We start from the raw sequence: 20,534 nt of genomic DNA, 5'->3' as shown, positions 1-20,534 counted from the left end.
AAGAAAATCTATAAATATCACATGAATTTGAAATTTAAATAAATATTATTAAGATAAAAGGTTAAATCATAACACACTATTAATCTTAGATATATTTGAGTTTCACGATATTTCAATAACTTTTCAAAATAATATCTTGGGATGCACAAAACACACAAGTGTTTTGAAAGACAACTCAGTCTTTTATAGAAGGTGTCTAATCCTTTACATTTACGTAAATAATTTCATCTAGTTTATCTCAACATAAACGACCCTAATTAAGGTTATAAAATCATTAAGAACAATGAGTAAACTCAACCTCACAATTTAAGATTCATTGAGTCCATCAGACAAGGACCACCAAAAGCTTGAGATATGAACTAATTAAGAACGTTTGACAATTCATCATATCAATTTGATGAATTCATCAAGTCTATCTCAACACAGACCACCCAAATCATAGGCTACGAACTCATTAAGAGCCTAAACTCAATCTCTTAAGTCAATAAATTAATCAAGTTTGTCTCACCGAGACTATCTAAATCCTGGACTATGAATTCATTAAAGTATAAAACTCATCCTTTCGAGTCGATAGATTCATCAAGCTTTTCTCATTATAACCACAAAATTATAGGTTATGATGTAAAAACACTTTTACTCAAAAATGTTTTTGATTAAGTTTTTTTTAATTCTTATGATTACCGATATATTGTATTAATTGGACATTTCAAATTTGAAGAAATAAAATTATCTTAATTTCATATAATTTCTTAAAGTATTATTCTTATACATATAAGTTATAAACTTTATGATTTATAATATACTATTTGAAATTAGCGATTCATTTTTTCTCTTTCTAGACACCCCCGCGTTCTTTTATATTTTAGTACATCATTTCAGCCATCTAACATTAATTCTTAGATATACATGTAAAAATTTATAACATACTTAAACCACATTAATTATATAAAATATAAATATTTTTTGATAAATCTTAGTGAATACAAGGTAATACTTGTTCAAAAACTCTCAATCATTTTGACAATAAATGTTTATATCATTGCATACACGATGCTCAAACCCGAGACCTTAAGAGATAACAACAAATCGCTTAATTACTGAGGTCACTTGATTCGTGCACATAATCTAAATTATTTAATGGATTGACATGATAAAATATAAACTAATATAAATAAAAGACATAATAAAAAGAGTGCCCAAATTATACTGTTTTTTTTCTAAAATGGTGCATAAACTTTTTTCCGGTCAATCTAAGTGCCTAATGATACTACTTTAGGTGTCTCGGGTGTAACATCCATTAAAATATTCTATTAAGTGACATGTGTCGAATTTTTATTTAAAATAAAAGTTTAAATTATATTTTTAAAAATCCAAAATTTTTAAAAATCTTAAAAAAAATCTCCAAAACTTTGAAAAATCTAATTTCAATCCATATATCCACACCTACTACAGCCATTTTCCATCGTTACCGTCGATCGGAGCTCCACCAGAATCTCCACCCGATGAACAACCAAACACGACGACTCATAACCCATAAAAACCACAACAAACAGTCGGCGAAGAGAATGACAAAGTCAAACCCCAAACAAATAAATCACGATACCTAAACAACTCGACGACAAGTGAGATGACGATTGACAAGGGAGATGCCAAGGGTAGCGGCAATCGTTGTCGGTAATAGTGACAATAAGGTTAAGGTTAAGGATTAGGGTTGATTTTAGGGATTTTTTTAGGGCTTTTATTTTTTTTTGTAATTTTAGAGAAATTAGAATTTTTTAATAAATATAATAAATTTTTTAAAGTTTTTTAGAGCGCGACACTTGTCATTTAACGATGGAATTTAACGTCTATTATGATCGAGACACCTAAAATAATAATATTTATAACGATAGACGCCTAGATTAATCGAAAAAATATAAACATCATTTTTCCTTGGTATTATTTGGACACCTTACATGATAGAATCATATATCATTTCATTGCTATTTCTTTTTCTCTCTTTCTCTCTTTCTCTCATCCTTCTATTTATCCATGTACTTTTTATTTTGTTTCGAAGTTTATATATATTCATAGTTGGATTGGTTTTTTCTTTTACTTAATGCAAAACCTTTTTTTATATTAATCCTAAATAAAATGCTAATGTGGTATTGCTAGGAAGAATTGCAGGAAGTATTTAACCATAAAAAAAAGAACCGAACAAAATCGAAGGCCTAGGAAACGGCATCGGAGGAAGCAAGAAATTCCCACCCACGTGGATGGTGGGGGGTGGTTCGGTCGAGCGCAGAAAACGCAAGAACACCATGCGGGACACAAATTATGTAATGAACTTACACTACAGAAAGGAATCACTAATAATGGTTTGAGCTCCTTGTTCTTTGTAGTTTTTTCCCCCTAGGAAACAAAAATAAAAAATAAAAACAAAGCAGAGGTCTCCATTTCCAGGGTGCTTCTGCTTATACAAATTCAAATATGGCGAAAAAACAAGCGTGGGTTCACTCTTCCCACCCTCGTTCGCCTTCTCATCTCTTCTTCTTCGTTCTTGCTCTTTCTGTCTTTTCCCTGGTTGCCATCCTCATCTACAAGGTCGACCTTTTTTTCTCCTTTATGTATAAAGGGCTTTACTTTGCTTATTTTAAAACGAGAAATGTTCTGATACTTTAGTTTTTCTTTTCCTTTTGGGAGATTTAGGTGGATAATTTCGCTTCACGAACAAAAACAATCGTAGGACATAATTTAGAGCCGACGCCGTGGCATCTTTTCGAGCCTAGGAACTTCACTGAGGAATCCCGACATACCCGTGCTTACAAGATCATCCAATGCTCCTATCTAACTTGTCCCTACGCCGCCGCCGACGGTGGCTCTCAACCCTCGAAGGAGAAACGGCGGGGTTTGGTCTCATCTCATACCCCTCCAAAGTGCCCAACCTTTTTCAAGTTCATTGACAATGATCTTGAACCATGGTTCAATACCCGGATTTCCATTGACCTGATAACTCAAGCCAAGGAGCATGCCGCGTTCCGTATTGTTATTGTTGAAGGGAAACTGTTCGTTGATTTGTATTATGCCTGTGTACAAAGTAGAATGATGTTTACGCTATGGGGTATTTTACAGCTTTTGAAGAAGTACCCTGGGATGGTCCCTGATGTCGATATCATGTTCGATTGCATGGATAAGCCTACCATCGAGAGGAATCTATTAGGAAATGGGTCTTTGCCGATACCCCTGTTCCGGTATTGCACGACCGAGGCTCACTTGGACATCCCTTTTCCTGACTGGTCCTTTTGGGGCTGGTAAGAATTACTGAAACCACAACTTTTATTGAGATTGTATGTGAATAATCTGTGTTAACAATGAGCAAATTTATCCCAAACCTGAAATGATACGAATAGCTTAAATTGCTCATGAGGCCCAGATTTTAATTTGTTAATTATTCTATGCAGATAGCAAGTTAAATGGAGTAGACCATTGGATGGAATTATTAATTGTATGAACATAGCTAAACTTAACAACATTGTGTTCCTCTATGCAAATTTGTCTGCATATATTTGTACCGCATTTTATGTTACTGCAATCCATGCTTCATGTTCGATTACTCCTGTAAGTCATAGTGTAAATGTTAAGCCAAATGTTTTCTTAAAGGGTTTCTCTTGTTATGTGAATCCTTTGTATATTGGTATGCTATGTGTGTTGGGATATATGTGTATATATATTTAGTTCCCCTCTTTGGTTTTCGTCTTGCAATTTGTCAATTGTCATTAGCCACAGCTGCTGTTGCGGTATACGAGATGTGGTTTATGAATGACTTGTCTGTAGGTCGGAAGTAAATATAAAGCCATGGGATGAGCAGTTCAAAGAAATTAAGAAGGGATCACGAGCTCAAACCTGGGCGACGAAGATTAAACGTGCCTATTGGAAAGGAAACCCAGACGTTCAGTCTCCAATACGTATGGAGCTAATGGGGTGCAATGACTCTAAATTGTGGGGTACAGAAATCATTCGTCAGGTTGGTTTGAAATTGTTTTGTGAATGCATGAATTTCTCTGCAGTAGAAATGATAGGTGTAACAGGCAAAGACATGTTCTTCTAAATTCTATATACGTTATTTGATGGTGTTGCTTTCTATTGTGCCGTGTAGAACTGGACTGAAGAAGCAAAGGCTGGGTATGAGCGGTCTAAACTATCCAATCAATGTAAACATCGGTGAGCTCTCTTCTTTGATTGATATTACTGCAGCAGATAGTTAAGTTGTTTCTGACTGATATTACTATAGCACACATATTTATATTCATCATTCACATTTGAGTCCGGAGAACATAGCCAAATGCTAGTGTGACGGGCCTCGAACTTCGCTAGACTGTATGCCTTAGTCTTAAACAAGCTTGAAAACTACGAGTTACCGTAGTATTTGAGTTGGTCTCCAAGCTTCAAGTAGATGAGCCTTCTAGAATGTTTCAGCTATGGAGGTTGTCTTGGTGGGTCACGATGTCCCATACGAACAACATAGATTTGCTGTGTGATCCTTGGTCAGGGGCTGCTGTAATTCGGGTATGATACTAGCACATTAAATTTTAGTCCTTGGGACCAAAGAATGAACAATAGCAGCCTTCTTTCACCTTTTTCTTAACCAAATGATAATCCCAACACCCTGGATTGCATGCACAGATAAGGGCTGCATCTGATAATGGAAGTCGAGGAAATTTAGTTACAAGGTCGAAGTTTGCATAGTTTTGTGTATATGCTGACATTTATGTTTCCTTTTATCTGCAGTTACAAGATATATGCTGAAGGCTATGCTTGGTCTGTAAGCTTGAAATATATTCTATCATGTGGTTCACTTCCTCTAATAATTTCCCCACAATATGAAGACTTCTTCAGTCGTGCTCTTATTCCGATGTTAAACTACTGGCCTGTCTCTTCCATCGATGTATGTCGCTCCATCAAGTTTGCTGTTAACTGGGGCAATGCAAACCCATCTGAGGTTGTGATTTTTTGCCAATTAAATTTCCAATAAGTAGTAACTGTTATAGGTAATGGGGTATGATCCTCTAAATTATGAAAAGCTTAAGACTGGAAACATGCATTAAACTTGGCCCTGAGACCAAGTAAAACATAGATGTCACCTTTCTCTAACAAGCATATTAATCGGTTGTATGGATTCGATTATGATCAATTATGATAAATATCACCGATCGAAACCGCGAAACTGAATTTAAAATCTTGAATCCAGTAGTAGTACATGACTACATTCTTTCTTTCTGGTTCATTTGGCTAATCAGGCACAGGCGATCGGAAAAAGAGCGCAACAACTGATGCAAAATATGAGCATGGATCAGGTTTACCATTACATGTTTCACCTGATTTCCGAATATGCAAAGCTGCAAGACTTTAAGCCAGTCCCACCACCGTCGGCTCAGCAAGTATGCGAAGAATCCCTGCTCTGCTTTGCAGATGAGAAGCAAAAGGAACTACTTAAGAAATCAGCGGTCACTTCGGTTTCATCGACACCGCCCTGCACCCTTACCCGGAATCCCAACCCAAATTTTTTCACTGCTTGGGCTAAGCAGAAGCAGAAAATAATCAATTTGGTGAAAGACATGGAGAATAGAACAAATGCAGCTACTACTTAGATGAGATATGTATAGTACGAATTTATGTCTTGTGTTTGTCATTCATTCTTACGGATTACGGATTATGATTTATATTTATACGATTAATTCAAAAGAATAGCACATTATACAAGTTGTTAGATCTATCCAGAAATAAGTGCATTAGTTTTTGCTGTTGTCCAAGATCACTGAATGTCAATGTTACCTACGAATCAATTAATTACCTTCTAAAAAAATTAGGGTAAATTACACAAATGGTTCCCCAACTATAGAGTGTTGTTTTGTTTAGTCTCTCGACCATTAAAAGTTATAAAATGATCATCCGACTATATGTCGTTGTTCTGTTGAGTCCCTCAACTATTTAAAGTTACAAAATGATCACTCGACTATTCATATGTTACGAACTCATCAGTTTTTAGTAAAAATTTGACGGTCATCTAAGTTGAACATCAACATACTGATTGAGATATGATAATCGTTTGAGATTATAAGATCAAATTTTAGCATATCTCAGTGAAAATGTTATCGTCCAGCTTAGACGACCGTTAATATTTTTTTTGCCAAAAAAGATTGAGTGTGGAACATATGAATAGTCGGATGACTATTAGGTAATTTTTAATAGTTGGGGAACTCAACAAAGCAACACCCTATAATTAGAGAATATTTTTTTTTTAATTTTTAATAATCGAGAGATTCAATAAAACAACGTTCTATAGTTGGGGATCATTTGTGTACTTTACCCAAAAATTTAATACTTAAGAGTTAGTTATAAAGATTAGTACGATCTCATTAGTGCACAAACAACTTAATCATGCATTTACAATAAACTTTCAATATGAATCAAACATAACATATCAACTAACTACTTGCTTTGTTAGCTACAATTTGATGCATTTACTATAATAAATTTTAGAGATTAAATTGAAAAAATAATAAACGACTTTAATTATTAATTTTTTATTAAAGTCAGATATGTTTTTTAGTTAAAATTGTCACATAACATTTTAACAGAGATTAGAAAATATGGTGATTTGGGTAAAGTCAAGGGGACAGAGGTTGGCAAAAAAATTACGAGATAGCTTGAGAAAATAAGTATTATTCAAAGAAATAAAATATATTTTACTCCTGTGTATTTATATATATATTATAGGATTATTTATTATCATGACGATTTTTTTGTTTGAATCTTCATATTAAATTTGGATAATGGATATGTGATATGTGTTCGGAGATAGTTTTCTCACGATGTTTGACTCTGCTTTTTATTATATATTTATGGTCTTTCATTAGTTTGATCTCCTATTGTGGTTAGTTGACCGATGCAGTCAGATATATTCCTATTTATATTTTATTTGATTTTTAAATTAATTTTTAACTCTTTTCTTATATATTTACCTTCGTATCATCTTTAAGCGACTAATTTCTTGTGTAAGTTGTTACAAGAAATGTTTTAATTATACATTTAAGTTTATTGGTTATGGCTGCAATTTATTTTAACATCAACGTACCAAAAAAAGAAATGTTTTCATATTATAAAAGAAACCCAAAATCAAAAGTACAATTTCATATTTCTTAGACCTAAAACAAGGATTCCAACAATTTATTATTATTAGATATTTTTGGTTAATTTCACATTATAGAACAAGCATGAGGGTTCTCGTCACTGAAAGCTGAACCTGTTTGATGACCAAAAATGGTGGAATGAGCTGGATAACGATAGTAAGAAGGATAATTGCTATCATATCCATGCTTGTAGTAATTGTAAGATGATGAAGGCTGTGGTGCATAATATGTCATTGGTCCATTGCATTGGTGTTGATTGTAGTAGTGATTACCAACACTATGGTGCTCCGGGTTGTAGGGCAACTGCCACAGCTCAGCTCGCCGGCCGGTTTTCCGAACGGTTTTAAGAACCTTTTTCTGGTCGGCATATCCGGTGACTGTCACCTTTTGCATGCCCATATCGACGTCCACTTCGTCAACCCCTGCGTGCGCATTTGAAACCCCACAATGTTAATAATCAATTATATTTTAATTATCAGTCGGTCTAATAAGATATCAACCTTTGAGTTTTTGAAGGGAGCTTTTGACCTTGCTCTCACATCCAGCACAATCCATATGAACTCGCATCTCAATGATCTGAGAAAATAATCAAATTATTAAAAGAAATAAAAATATCTAAATCTAAGAATGAACAAAACTCGACCCGACTCAAAAAATCAAATTTTCCGAATCGAATTTAATTGACTCGTAATTTCATGAACTCGAATTAACTAAAAAAATTTAAATTCAAGAAGAGTTATAAAATAGAACTCAAATTACTCAATTTTTGGATTGATTTTTAAGTTTGAGTCGAATCATTCAACTCTGCATGATTTATTTATATCACATATGAAAAAATAGAAATAAAAATATATGTATATTGTATATTATAGAAAATCATTTAAATTAGAATCAGATAGTATCATAACATTATAAATATTTACAATTACATTTCAATAGAAATCGAAGAACTCAACTCTAGAAAATTTCAAATAAAATTTAAGTTATAAAATAAAGCTCGTAGACTCGAATAACTCAAAACTTTTTGACTTGATTTGAATCAATCGAATACTCAATCCTACTGACATAATATTGAATTATAGAGATGCTTACCGTCATTTTTCTCGCTTGAAATTCCCTTGGAAGAGTGTGTATAAAAAGAGATCTTTGAAAGTGGATGATAGGAATACAATTGAGAGAAATTTTGTTGTTGTTTATATATAAATCAAGTTATGGTCCTCTACGATTATTATATAATTAAATTATTGTATTTTGTGATGGGTAAGCATAAACTATGATTTAATGCACCGACCTCAACGGTATTGTTGAAGCAAAGTTGCTTTGGAAAGGAAAAGGCACCATGCCCTTTGCATGGACTTCCACACTTGCGGATTGATCCATATGGGACGGTGTTGACTAAATTTTATCTTATTATTTTTAGTTTTATATAATCAGTTCCACGTGAAATTGTCTTAAGATGCTGCCATTTCTGTCAGCAGAAGGAGCTCCAAAGATTCTTTTTATTATATTAAACATAATGATAAATGTATTGTAATGTTTACATAAATAGTCACTTTATCTTTTATGTTTTGGAGTATTTTATCCCAACATTTAATTTTTAGTCAAAATAAATCATGTAAATGAAAATCGTTAGTTGATTAATGGTCAACTCATGCTGGTGACGTGATATTTTTTTCATGTGTCAAATTACTGACGTAATACATACCACAATAATATGTAAGTACTGAAGACTAAATATATAGTTATGTCAATTTTGTTAATTGTCACGTCAGTATTTCTGTTAAATATTAACAATAGATGGCTTGATTGAAACCACTTAAATAGCTATGTGGTCATTTTGATAAAATTGAAAGTATTCATATTAACACTAATCTCATAATTAAGTGGTCTTTTGAGTAATTTACCCTAAAAACAAATTGTATACACTGTAAAAGTAAGATCAAAATCTTGAGAAGAAAAAAAAAGGAAAAAGTCATCGATAAGACTTTTGAAAAGAATAATTGATATATGTAAATGGTGTCTTTAATTAAATATGAGATGTGCCTATTTATAAGCTACAAAAGACATAAAACTTAGGTAAAATTCTTAAAAACAAATTTGAACTAAATTATAAAATTTAAAAAAAATCTTAATTTATCTAAATCACTTAATAAAATAAAAATATATTAAATCCAATCCTAACTTATCTAAAACACGTGTAAAGAGTACTAAAATGAATTTAATAATAGATAATCAATAAAATATTGTAATTTTTAATAATTAAAAAATCTAATATTAATATTGTATAAGAATTTATGCAGGTGAGTCTTTATTAAAATGGACGTATCTTGAGTTCTTAAAGTTCGATTGAGACGTTTCGAGATGAATAGGTATAACGCCTTGAAATCTGAACTCTGTGTTTTATCTAAGTAAATCAGATTTTATAATTTGAAATTTTTGAATTTGGGACTTAATTGGAAGAAATGTCAAGTTGGTAGGACCTAATTGAATAAAATCAAATTCTGGTGGCTTAATTAAAACTTTTATAGAATAAAATATCTTATATTGAGCGAGGGTAAAAGTTTGAAGTTCAATATGTGAACCTCAAGATTCTACAAGGGCTTCTTTTGTAAATCCTCCCACTTTAGTGTTAAGCTAAGAAAAGATAAATGGAGAAAAGGGTGAGTTTGCGTGTGGAGGCCCTCCAATTTGTTCCCTTTTGCCCTTTCAGCTTTGACTGTCCATTTGTGCCAAGTACATGTTGTAACACCCTAAACCCAATTCGAATGGGTTTATGATGTCACATTGGGACTCAAGAGCGACTCGAATTCATACCTCATTATCTTTATACGATAGAAGTTCAAGATACATTTACGCAAAAACCATGTTGATAGTATAGAGTTCTTAAAACAATGTATTACATAACACGAAACACGAGTTATATAGTTGAAAACAAAATATAACATAATTTAAACATATTTAGATTCAAGACTGACATAATCGGATTCACGTAGACACATATATCCTCTACAAGAAAACAGTATTGTACTTTTAATATCAAGTGTTGGAATCCCTTCATGACAGTTTTCCTTGGAAGGTCAATCTTCTATCTACAATCTTAAATTAGTGAACAATCGAATATTGAGCTACGAGAGCCGAACAATGCACAATTACTCTAAGCAATTCATACGAAACATTATTATAGACAATGTAAGTGCAAGTTCTAAATAAATATCACATCTCAATTTAATTCCCATCGCCAGTTAATGTTAACCTTTGTATTTATAAATGTTGCTTGATAGGTGCTTTCGTACAAGTCACCTTATTCATACAAGTTGTGATGCTCTAGTTCGAGTCGCCCAGTGTGACTACAACTCGGTGCTCTCACATGAGTCATTGGATATCGTAATAACAAGGTGGTCCTGTGCGAGTCACCTGAACTAATAATAACTCAGTGCTCCCGTACAAGTCACCAAATATTATATTAACTAGGTACTTTCGTACGAGTCACATTGGTGAATGATAACGTTTATAATTAATTGATTATTCAACTATTACGTGGCAGTTCAATTCTGACTTTTGGCGTCTCAGTAGTATTACCCGAGAGTCGGGAGATGGTTCTCTATCTTCCTTAAATATTGAGATATCCATATAACCTTAAATAGTGAAGAAGTATCGATACTACATTCTATTAATATCGATATTCTGAGAGATATTGATACGAAAAATTGCCTTGAAGTTTCTTTTACTTAGTCATAGTATCGATACTTCCATACTTGTATTGATACTATCCTTCATGGGTATCGATACCAAAATAGCTCTCAAAATTTTGGAAATTTCACCTAGTATCGATTTCCTCCATCCAAAGTATCGATACTTCCCCTGGTATTGATACTAAAATAGTTCACTGAAATTTTGAAGGATGTCTCAGTATCAATACCAACCCTCTTGGTACTGATACTATAAGATAATTTACTCAGAATTCTTCATGAATTTATCTTATATCGATATTATTCTAATAGTACTAATACCCTAATCCAGAATTTGATAATTTAGGCTTAAGAATCCCTTTCAACATGTCCCAAATCGATCTATTTGACCCCTAAATCATCTCCGAAGGTGATCAAGAATATACATGCGTCATCTAACATCATTAACAAAAATTTCCATTGTGAATTTGATCGATTATAACCAAATCGAGCTTTATGACCAATTTACACACAAGCATACTGTAACATTCTTAATATCGGGTTAGTGATTAAATTGTAAAGTTTCAGAATTTGGTGATTAAATTAGAATAATTAAATAGTATAAGGGCTTATATGTGAAATGTTGTGTAGGATCAAATTTCAAAGAAAGGAGAAATAGAAGGATAAAATAGTCATTTTGATAGTAAAATAATTAAATTGAAGAAGGGTTATATATTAGTCACACGTGGAAGTGAAGGAAGCAAAACAAGGTTTTCAGAGTTCTCTTCTCCTCTCTTCTTCTTTGTACGTGAAGGTCCAAAATCAAAGGTGAGTTAATGGTTAGTTCATTTCTTGTTGAATTTAAGATTGGTTTATGATCATTGGATGATAATTAAGCCTAAGGAAAGCTTAAGTTATCTTAAAATCAAAGGATGATGAAGTTAGGAGAGATTAAAGGTTAGGAGCTATTGAATGAAATCTTGAAATAGAGTTCATAATTATATTTGGAAGTTGGATTTGACCTGTCATCAACCTAATTAAGGAATATGAAGTATTAGAATTAGATTTAGAACATGTTGCAAAGTTGGTGTAATTTTTGAATTACATATGAAGGGTAAGATTTTGAGGTTAAAGAGGTTATTATTGAGTAGAAATAAGTTTAAACATGAGTAGATGAACTAAGAATATGTGAAGAAATGAAATATGAAGTGTTGAGCTGAAAATAAAGTGATTTTCGTGCTCAAAATATGATTTCTAGGCAAAGTGTAACGGTACACATTCAACAGGTATCGATACACTCTTGAATAAAGAAAACATTGAGTGCAATAAGTGTATCAATACATATGAAGTGTATCAATACACCCCTTTAAAATAAAAACATCGAATGTAATTTGTGTACCGATACATAGGTAGTGTATCGATACACACGTTAAGGAATGTACCGATACACTATAGAGTGTACCGATACCTATCTTAAATAAGAATGAAAATAACTTTTCTTTTAGTTAAAAAAATAGAAGATTAGAATATATCAATTAGTATATTGATATGTATCAATGTATTACTATGTAGATATAGATCGTAATCCCGTTTTGGAACAATCAAAGAATTAGGATCAAGTCAAAGCAAGCAAAGCTAAGATGAGTGCAAACCCTAGTTAGATCGTATAGAGATAAGACTTGCGATGAGTCTATCTCTTATAGTTGAATTCATGATTGCATATCCATGTACATGCATTTATATATATATATATATATATTGTTATAGTGTAATAGATACATGCAAGTTGAAAGGTCATGATCAAATGGTAAGAATGCATGTTCATGAATTTATTGTTATATTTATATATTCATATTATGTCTCACTAAGTCTGTGACTTAGCGTGTAAGTGATTTACACGTAGGTACCAAGAATCAAGAAGAGCATAAATAGGAGTGGCAAGGACAACATCACTGCTAGAAGACCAGATCGGAAGTAACTGATAAAGTATGTATTTTGTTGTGTATAGTGTGTTGGCATGTAAGAAATATGTTAGTTACAAATGCTCTGATCGATTTTGTATTGTTTTGGTCTACTTATGTAAAGTAATAACTTTTATTTTAATGAAAGTTTAAAATTTCATTGATTTTCGTCAAGAGTCAAAGTTTGAAAAGTCAATGTGACACCTCAGACTCGTATCCGGGTCGGGTACGGATTGTGGGTGTTACACATACTTATTAACTCATAAGTACTTAACATTATAGTTCACATGAGTTTACTGAGAATAAGGGTACACTATCTTTGCCTAAAACAATAAGAAAGGAGACTTCTTGGTCTCTCCAACTAAGCTTTCTCTTTTCTCTTAGTTTGGGATTGTTCTCCACCTCTTTCTTTCACTTTAAAATGGCTTATAATAACACCAGAATTCAAAGTTGATGGAGGAAGCAACATGAGAAAGAGAGAATGGTCAAGTAAAAAAAATGTTAGAAAATGGAGATTTCTACAAAAACCCAACACCATAGAAACTAGTATCCTCATTTTCTTACTTGGGTCAACATCTAAGCTATGGGGTTTACCTAGCTTTATGTTTTCTATCCCTATTTTAACTAGTGAACCCATTTCTTCCTCGTTGTAGTGTTGTCTTTGTCATACAACAATTTTTTATGATGTTTATAGAATTTAAGGTTTATGCTTAACTTGACTAGGCTTATTGTACACAGTTGCACAAAATAAGGTCAGATGCACCAATTTTCAATTTTCATGCATTCTTTCCATTCCTAACACTCATCTTACTTCCAAAATGTATGAAGTACTGTAAAATATCCGGGAAATGTTCATGGAAACTTGATATGCATTAAAATAAGTGGTGGATGCATATGGTATTCAGGATAGACATCTGTCTATCTTGAAATTTTATTTTTCTTCAATTAATTATCAATTTATTTGATTATGTTCATCTCAGGTACATTATAATATATGTGTCACCGTGTTAGATAAATTAATTGATTGTGTAAAGTGATTGTGACTATTTCTTTTAATAAACTCGTGCTTAAAATTTGAGAATGAATTCTCACGTTGAGAATGCAACGTAACTCGCCAATTCACCAAATATTTGTTGTTATTATTATCATTATTAGAGGATACAAGATCTTTAAATGCCAAAAAAATTGTATTCAAAATCCATCAAATGACTTCAGTGATTAAAGGGAATTTTATTTTATATAGAAATTCTAGGTTCGAGCAACCACGTAAAGATCATTTAGACTTGGCACGCGAAAGCAATCGAGTCTCATATAGTTGTGGATCAGTCTGATAATACACTATATCTCCATTGTTGCTCACATAATGATCTTGTTTAAGGCTTGTGATTAGATTCTTCATCAAATAAATTGGGACAAACCCTGATTTCTTTGGCTCCCGGTAGTATTTTCCGATCACCGGTTTCGCCGCTTTAGTCTGCAAAACCAAAAAAAAATAATCTTTTGGACTAAAACAAATAAACTTTTTTTTAGTCATTTGAAATCAAGCTGTTTTATGATATGAATGTTGTTTAAGAACATTACAGCTTCAACTAAGTGATAATGAGGAATTTGAGGGAAGAGATGATGGATGACATGTGTGCCAATGTCATGGTGGATGTTGTTGAATAAACCATAATCACGATCCACTGTTGTAAGCCCTCCTCTGAGATAACTCCATTCCTATCAAATATACAACAAAATCAAGCTTCAACTCATTATTGCCATCTCTGGAGTTTTTACCTGTCAGATACATAAATACATACATACATTGTGAAATTGATGTATTTAGGTAGGGTATACTCTTTACCTTGCCACGGTACCATGGAAGTTTCTGCTCATGGCCATGGTGGTGTAGATAAGTCACTGAATCCACCCATATCACGAATATCTACGAAATTAAAATCAAAATGGTTGAGCATTTAGAAATTCCCTATGCATGTAAAAACAGGACTAGAAACTTCATGACTCAGTCTTTGACCCGTACGACCATTCTCTATCGACTAACGAGTAGGTCCGACTAACGTACTGAGTAGGGAACACAGTAGAGCTTAAATATCAGGGATGGACCGACTGCAAATGATAAGTAGGCGAGTAGAATAGCCATTGCAGACCAACAAGCAGTCGAAGTCATCACAAGTTTCCTCTCTTGTGGCCTAAACAGGTTGCTATAAGGGTTGAAATGAGATCCTTCCTTGCCTGGACTTCTATACCACTGCAAAGAAAAGAAAACAAAGGTAGGAAAATTTAGCTCCTTAGTGGCCATTATGTTAACAAAACTAAAACAAGCTTTCTCACCAAATATATGGGGTATGCAAATAGAGGGAAGGGGACAGTGAATCGCAGAAACCGCGTATGCCCATCCAGTTTCTTGTAAAGATTCTCAGGCAACTGAGATTAGAAATCAAAGTATGAATGATCAGTTTGAAACTCGACACATATCATGAGTTATAAGGGAGAAAATGAGGTCGAAAACGATGTACCGGAACCCATGACTCGTCCTTGTCAACATTCCCATGGTTCTGATGATGAGTTCTATGGCTTATTCTCCTGCAAGATTTCCGAATGATGATGTTATGTAGTTGCAATTGTAAACAACAAATGTTTACCTACTTTAACTTACCAGCCATGGTAAGGAACAAGAATTGAAGAATGTAAGATATGTCCCACCACACTATTCAAAAGAGCATTGTTCGAAAAGCTTCCATGGCCACTGCAAATCCGAGACCAGATTAAGATCATAACTGATCTAAAATGTAAATTAAAACTTAAAACAATATGTTAAGCATCATTACCAATCATGTCCAAGGACAAAGAGAGCCCAAAACATGGTTCCCTGGGCAAACCAGTAGATTGGCCAAAAGAACCAATTATTGAAGTAGACTGCAGCTGCTGCTAATGCAAAGACCACATGGACATCCCTCAAAACATAACTCATAGACCTCCATGGATTCTTGATCCAACAGTGCTTTGGTATGGCAGCTCGGATATCGGCAATCTGGAACGGAGGAGGTGCACTCGGATCGAAATTATCTTGCTCCTCGGTTCCACGAACCCCATTAACATACTCCCCTTTCAACTCCATTGTTTAGGGTGATGTAAGTGATGGATAGCTAATTTATCTCCACTCTTCCAAGCCTTTATATAGATGTGAAACTTAGAATTTGAGATTTATGCTAACCAGAACCAATCAGCTGAAATTACCCTAAAGACATCATGTTTCCTTGTAATAGAAAAGGAGACAAAAAGTTGCATAAAAAGTATGAGATTGTCTATCTGTTTACTAAAAGAAAAATTTATATTCCAATCACACACAATTCCTTTTTCAGATTTTTTCTTTTCTAATTTTCTGATAATTACCTTAATTAGTCTATCTTCAAGTCTCTGAATCTAAAGTAATTACCGAGACAGAATGAAAAACATAATAGAAAGTAAATTAACTGATCATCAGTCTTGACTTGGTGTGGATTCCAGGTATAGTTCTTAAACAGGAAAATGTGATTAATTTACTTTTACTTGACAATTTATCAAACATGTGTAGTGTATTTTCTCGTGTTAATAGGATTAAGATACAAATTTACAAATAAAATGAGTAAAAATACATGCAAGCATGGGCATCCATCAATGGGGATTCAGAAAAGCTAAAGGGGTTAGAAAAGAATGATTCCATTGACAAGAAATACTAATTAATGAGTTCCCATTTATGAAGAAGAAGAATTAAGAGTACAAACAAATGGGAAAACAGTGTTAAACGTCAAGTTAATGGAAACTTAAAAATTTGTTCTTTGGGTATCAAAACCGACAAAGTTCTACTTTTCGGAGTGCAGGGAACATATTCTAAAGATCACTAACTCGACTGTAGCTTGATGAACAAGCAAGAAAACAGAAAGAAACGAAGAGGGTTCCAAGAAACTGGAGAAATTAATGTGAAAAGTGTATTCGATCTTAAAGTAAACCCCAAACCATAAAATAAGATTTCGAATACTTTAGTAAATTAAAAGAAGATCCACTTGGGGGAAAAAATGAAGAACAATAAAACAATGCAAATGTCAACGTACGGACCTGATGGAGTTGTGCAAAATTTTGATTCCCAACAAACAAATACGGACGGTTTTGATTTTTTGTTGTTAAAACTAAGCAATGAGATTAAGCCCTTTTATAAGCCAAACCAACTTGTAATTCGGATGAGAATAAATTTTTGGGTAAACTACTTATTTTTGTCACTCATCTATTCTCACGTTTTTGTTTTAGTCACCCAACTATTTTCTTTTAAAACCATACTTCATGTTACGTTTTTTTAGTCACCCATTATAGATTCTGTTTAATTTTACAAAAATATACAAATAGTTATTTAACCATTTTCTTATTACCAAATAAAATTAGAAAATTAATTAGTCTTTAATTTAACAGTTATACAAGCTAAATAATAATTTTGGTGGAACATGAACAATTTTTTATCCTAATTCAATGGCTAAGCATTTGAATCATTTTATGAAATGTACAAGGTTCAAATCTCGAATCCAACAAAATTATTTATTTTGTGATGATAAATTGATAATGTAGTATAACCTTTTCTTTTCTTTTTATTCCCATAAAATATAATGTGAAAATTAAAAAAAATATCTACGTTTAAAAAAATTAATGATGGGTGATCAAAAGGAAAATCTAATATTAAGTATGATATTAATTTATTATAGAAAATGACATGTGATATGCCAACTTAATGGTGTTAATGTCACATTAAAAAATTCAATTTTATTAACCAAAGTATAAGCGTCACGAAATATAAAAATAAATTATATATGTAACCATATTCATGTTAAATAAATATAGTTATATATGTACCTATAATATTTTTTTTTGAAAAGATAAATATGTAATAAGTAAATAGAAAATAATGTTACGCGGGTAATAATATCAGAATGATATGAATAATTAAAGTAAAATTAAAATTTTAAAATTGCACTCGAAATATAAAAATTAAAAAGAATATTATAATAATATTTTTAGATATAACACGAATATTTGATTTATCTATCGACTTAATAAAATAAATATTATACAAACCCATTATAAGACCAATCCTTTCAAATAAATAGCTCAATTCATGTTTAAAATTTGAAACTAATTGTTTCTTATTTAAGTTATAATAATATTAAAAGAAGCTAATTTTAGGTGGCGGTAGTTCTAAGAATTAGTTAGATAATGGGGTATAATTAATGAAGTAAAATATTTTTTTTATTAATTCGAGATAATTATAAGATACTATTTATTTTAAATTTTTTAATTATTTAATAGTAAACACAAAATCTTTCTAAAGATTTTGTAATTGAATTTGTGTAGTTTGTATGATGAAGTAAACTATTTTAATATAGTCATTTGTGTCTGACGTGTAACAATGTGTAAATGCAAATTACCCACGTGTGAGAAAAAGTAAAGCAAAAAAACACTCGAAAAATCACAGCAATACATTACTGTCTGCCTACCAAATTTAATTCATTGGTATACGTAGTACTCAAGACAATAACTTCTTTCGAAGGACATTACGGTAACTAAAATTGAGGTGGATTTTGGTTGGATGAAATCTCTTGGAATTGGGAGGAATTGGAATCTAATTCTACCACTTTTTCATGTTTGGTTCAAGTTTTTCAAGGGAATTAGAATCTCTCATGGCTTCAACTTTCCATCAAATGAGGGAAAGTGAATTCCATCAAAAAAATGGATGGAATTCAATTCTCTTGTTGGAGGGAATTGAAATTTGATCATACTACCCTCATCAATCTTTTGGTAACTTATTCATATATTGAATAAAAATATTTTTTATTATTTCGGGTCGGGTTTCTAATTCATATATTCGGGTCGGTTCGGGTGAAACTTTATTTTGGTCGGATCGGGTCGATTTTTTTAAGTGTGATATTTGGGTCGGGTCGAGTTCGGGTTTAGGGTGAAAAATACCCGACCCAAAAATATATATAATTTTACCTTATATATTTAGGAATAATTACAATAATACCCCTCTATATATATTTTTTTTCAATTAAGTCACTATTTTTATTGAATAAAAATAATTTTTTATTATCTCGGGTCAGATTTCTAATTCATATAATCGGGTCGGGTGAAACTTTATTTTGTTCGGGTCGGGTTTTTTAAGTGTGATATTCGGATCGAGTCGGTCGGGTTTTTTTAAGTGTGATATTCGGGTTGGGTCGGGTTCGGGTTTAGGGTGAAAAAAACCGGTCCGACCCGAAAAAATATATAATTTTACCTTATATATTTAGGAATAATTACAATAATACCTTCTATATATAATTTTTTTTCAACTAAGTCAATATTTTTATTAAATAAAAATAATTTTTTTATTATTTTGTGTTGTGTCGGGTCGAGTTTCTAATTCATATATTAAATAAAAATAGTTTTTGGTATATTTTTGGTAACTAATTAACATACTCCGATTGGAATGTATCGAAATATTGCTCTATCTTTTGGTAACTTATTAACATATTTTGATTGCGATGATTTTAACTTATAATATTTATTAGCATGATTTTTATAATTTATTAAAATGAATAATCAATCAATAAAATGAAAATTTAATATTTTTAATTTTTCATAATATATTACTACATGTAAGTTGTAAAACAAACTAAAATAAAGCAAAAAACAAGAAGGTCAATTCTTTCATTTTACATTACTGAAATCAAATTCATCTGACATGTCTGCGAACCACAAAATATAAAATTAGATTCCAATTTCATTTCCTGCCAACCAAACAGAATATGAAATTGAATTCCAATTCCTGACAGATTCCAATTCCTTCACATATTCCAATTCCCTCATAAACATTCCAGCAAACCAAACGCCACCTGAGGGAATTTTGGCTGAAGGAGGTGGGCAATGGTAGTTAATTCGGTTATGACGTAGGCTTAATACACGTTTTAGTGTTTAAATTATATTTTAAAATATAATTTGGTGTATAAAGAATTTTTCGTTAAAAATATGTATCTAACGTTTTCAACGTTATACTTTTAGGTGTCTAGACCATAACAATCGTTATATTTGTCTATCACGAATATAAAATTTCAAAATTATTTTATTTTAAAAAAATAATATTATAATTTAAAAATAAAAAACCCCAAAATTTACATATTCCACCGTTGATCGACCAACGTCAATATGTGGTCGTCACCGTTGACACCATGAGAAACGTATTGCCATCGCGACCAAAACCCAACCCCCTACCCACCGTAAAACTACGCTAATCGTTGTGAAAAATTTCACGAATGATTATTGGATTTCTAGGTTTTTCGTTGTTGTTTTCCAGCGATTTTGACGGCTACAACCCTTCGTATATTACACGGCCACCACCATTGAAATTTTTATCTTGTTCCGAACAAAACCTAGACCCTTCACCATCGAAGATGTGGGATGGAAGGGAGAGAGACGACGCGAGAGGGTGCACCTGTGGTTTGATTTTTTTCTTCTTTTTTTCTTTTTTTAAATAATATTGTTATTATTAAAAAATTAGAAAATTAAAAAATATAACAGTAGTCACCTAAAAGTGTAACAGAGAAAACGTTACACACCTATTTTAACAAAAAATTCTTCAAACACCAAATTGTATTTTGAGGTATAAGTTAGACACTTATTTTTGTAGTAATCCTATAAAATATGAAATACGAGAATAGTTTTTTTTTAGCATT

General features: G+C 32.1%; 3 protein-coding genes across 5 annotated transcripts; 1 reads left to right on the top strand and 2 right to left on the bottom strand.

The window, feature by feature from the left end:
* Positions 1-2,404: 2,404 nt before the first annotated feature.
* Positions 2,405-5,627, top strand: LOC120116409 (O-glucosyltransferase rumi homolog). The gene is made up of 6 exons (XM_039136917.1): positions 2,405-2,583; positions 2,689-3,290; positions 3,814-4,003; positions 4,136-4,200; positions 4,768-4,978; positions 5,277-5,627. The coding sequence occupies exons 1-6, from the start codon at positions 2,470-2,472 to the stop codon at positions 5,625-5,627; spliced, it is 1,533 nt and encodes a 510-aa protein (XP_038992848.1). The 5' UTR covers positions 2,405-2,469.
* A 1,608-nt stretch (positions 5,628-7,235) lies between these two features.
* LOC120116388 (heavy metal-associated isoprenylated plant protein 28-like) lies at positions 7,236-7,739 on the bottom strand. Its single transcript, XM_039136894.1, has 2 exons — positions 7,670-7,739; positions 7,236-7,591 (listed from the first exon to the last, which is right to left on the bottom strand). Exons 1-2 carry the CDS (start codon positions 7,734-7,736, stop codon positions 7,236-7,238), a joined length of 423 nt encoding a protein of 140 aa, XP_038992825.1. The 5' UTR covers positions 7,737-7,739.
* Positions 7,740-14,064: 6,325 nt separating this feature from the next.
* On the bottom strand, positions 14,065-16,082 carry LOC120116384 (acyl-lipid omega-3 desaturase (cytochrome b5), endoplasmic reticulum-like). 3 transcript variants are annotated; one of them, XM_039136889.1, is made up of 8 exons: positions 15,630-16,074; positions 15,458-15,547; positions 15,318-15,384; positions 15,133-15,225; positions 14,864-15,049; positions 14,645-14,725; positions 14,380-14,517; positions 14,065-14,272 (listed from the first exon to the last, which is right to left on the bottom strand). In XM_039136889.1, exons 1-8 carry the CDS (start codon positions 15,917-15,919, stop codon positions 14,072-14,074), a joined length of 1,146 nt encoding a protein of 381 aa, XP_038992820.1. In that variant the 5' UTR covers positions 15,920-16,074; the 3' UTR covers positions 14,065-14,071. The 3 variants fall into 3 exon arrangements, with proteins under 3 accessions (XP_038992820.1, XP_038992821.1, XP_038992822.1); XM_039136890.1 differs by lacking the exon at positions 14,065-14,272 and having other exon boundaries at positions 14,423-14,542; positions 14,589-14,725; positions 15,630-16,082; XM_039136891.1 differs by lacking the exons at positions 14,065-14,272; positions 14,380-14,517 and adding an exon at positions 14,530-14,548 and having other exon boundaries at positions 14,589-14,725; positions 15,630-16,082.
* Between the last annotated feature and the right edge of the window lie 4,452 nt (positions 16,083-20,534).

The sequence above is a fragment of the Hibiscus syriacus genome, unplaced genomic scaffold (genome assembly GCF_006381635.1).
Source record: "Hibiscus syriacus cultivar Baekdansim isolate YM2019G1 unplaced genomic scaffold, ASM638163v2 tig00110294_pilon, whole genome shotgun sequence".
Taxonomy (NCBI): Eukaryota; Viridiplantae; Streptophyta; class Magnoliopsida; order Malvales; family Malvaceae; genus Hibiscus; species Hibiscus syriacus.
This window is presented reverse-complemented; position numbering and strand designations above follow the sequence as displayed.

Coding starts and splice junctions, on each gene's coding strand:
- LOC120116409 (XM_039136917.1), top strand. CDS start 2,470: ATGGCGAAAAAACAAGCGTGGGTTCACTCTTCCCACCCTCGTTCGCCT. Junction 2,584..2,688: donor TTGCCATCCTCATCTACAAG/GTCGACCTTTTT, acceptor TGGGAGATTTAG/GTGGATAATTTCGCTTCACG. Junction 4,201..4,767: donor TCCAATCAATGTAAACATCG/GTGAGCTCTCTT, acceptor TTTTATCTGCAG/TTACAAGATATATGCTGAAG.
- LOC120116388 (XM_039136894.1), bottom strand. CDS start 7,736: ATGCGAGTTCATATGGATTGTGCTGGATGTGAGAGCAAGGTCAAAAGC. Junction 7,592..7,669: donor CTCCCTTCAAAAACTCAAAG/GTTGATATCTTA, acceptor ATGCGCACGCAG/GGGTTGACGAAGTGGACGTC.
- LOC120116384 (XM_039136889.1), bottom strand. CDS start 15,919: ATGGAGTTGAAAGGGGAGTATGTTAATGGGGTTCGTGGAACCGAGGAG. Junction 15,385..15,457: donor CTTGTTCCTTACCATGGCTG/GTAAGTTAAAGT, acceptor GAAATCTTGCAG/GAGAATAAGCCATAGAACTC. Junction 14,273..14,379: donor ATTATCACTTAGTTGAAGCT/GTAATGTTCTTA, acceptor TTGGTTTTGCAG/ACTAAAGCGGCGAAACCGGT.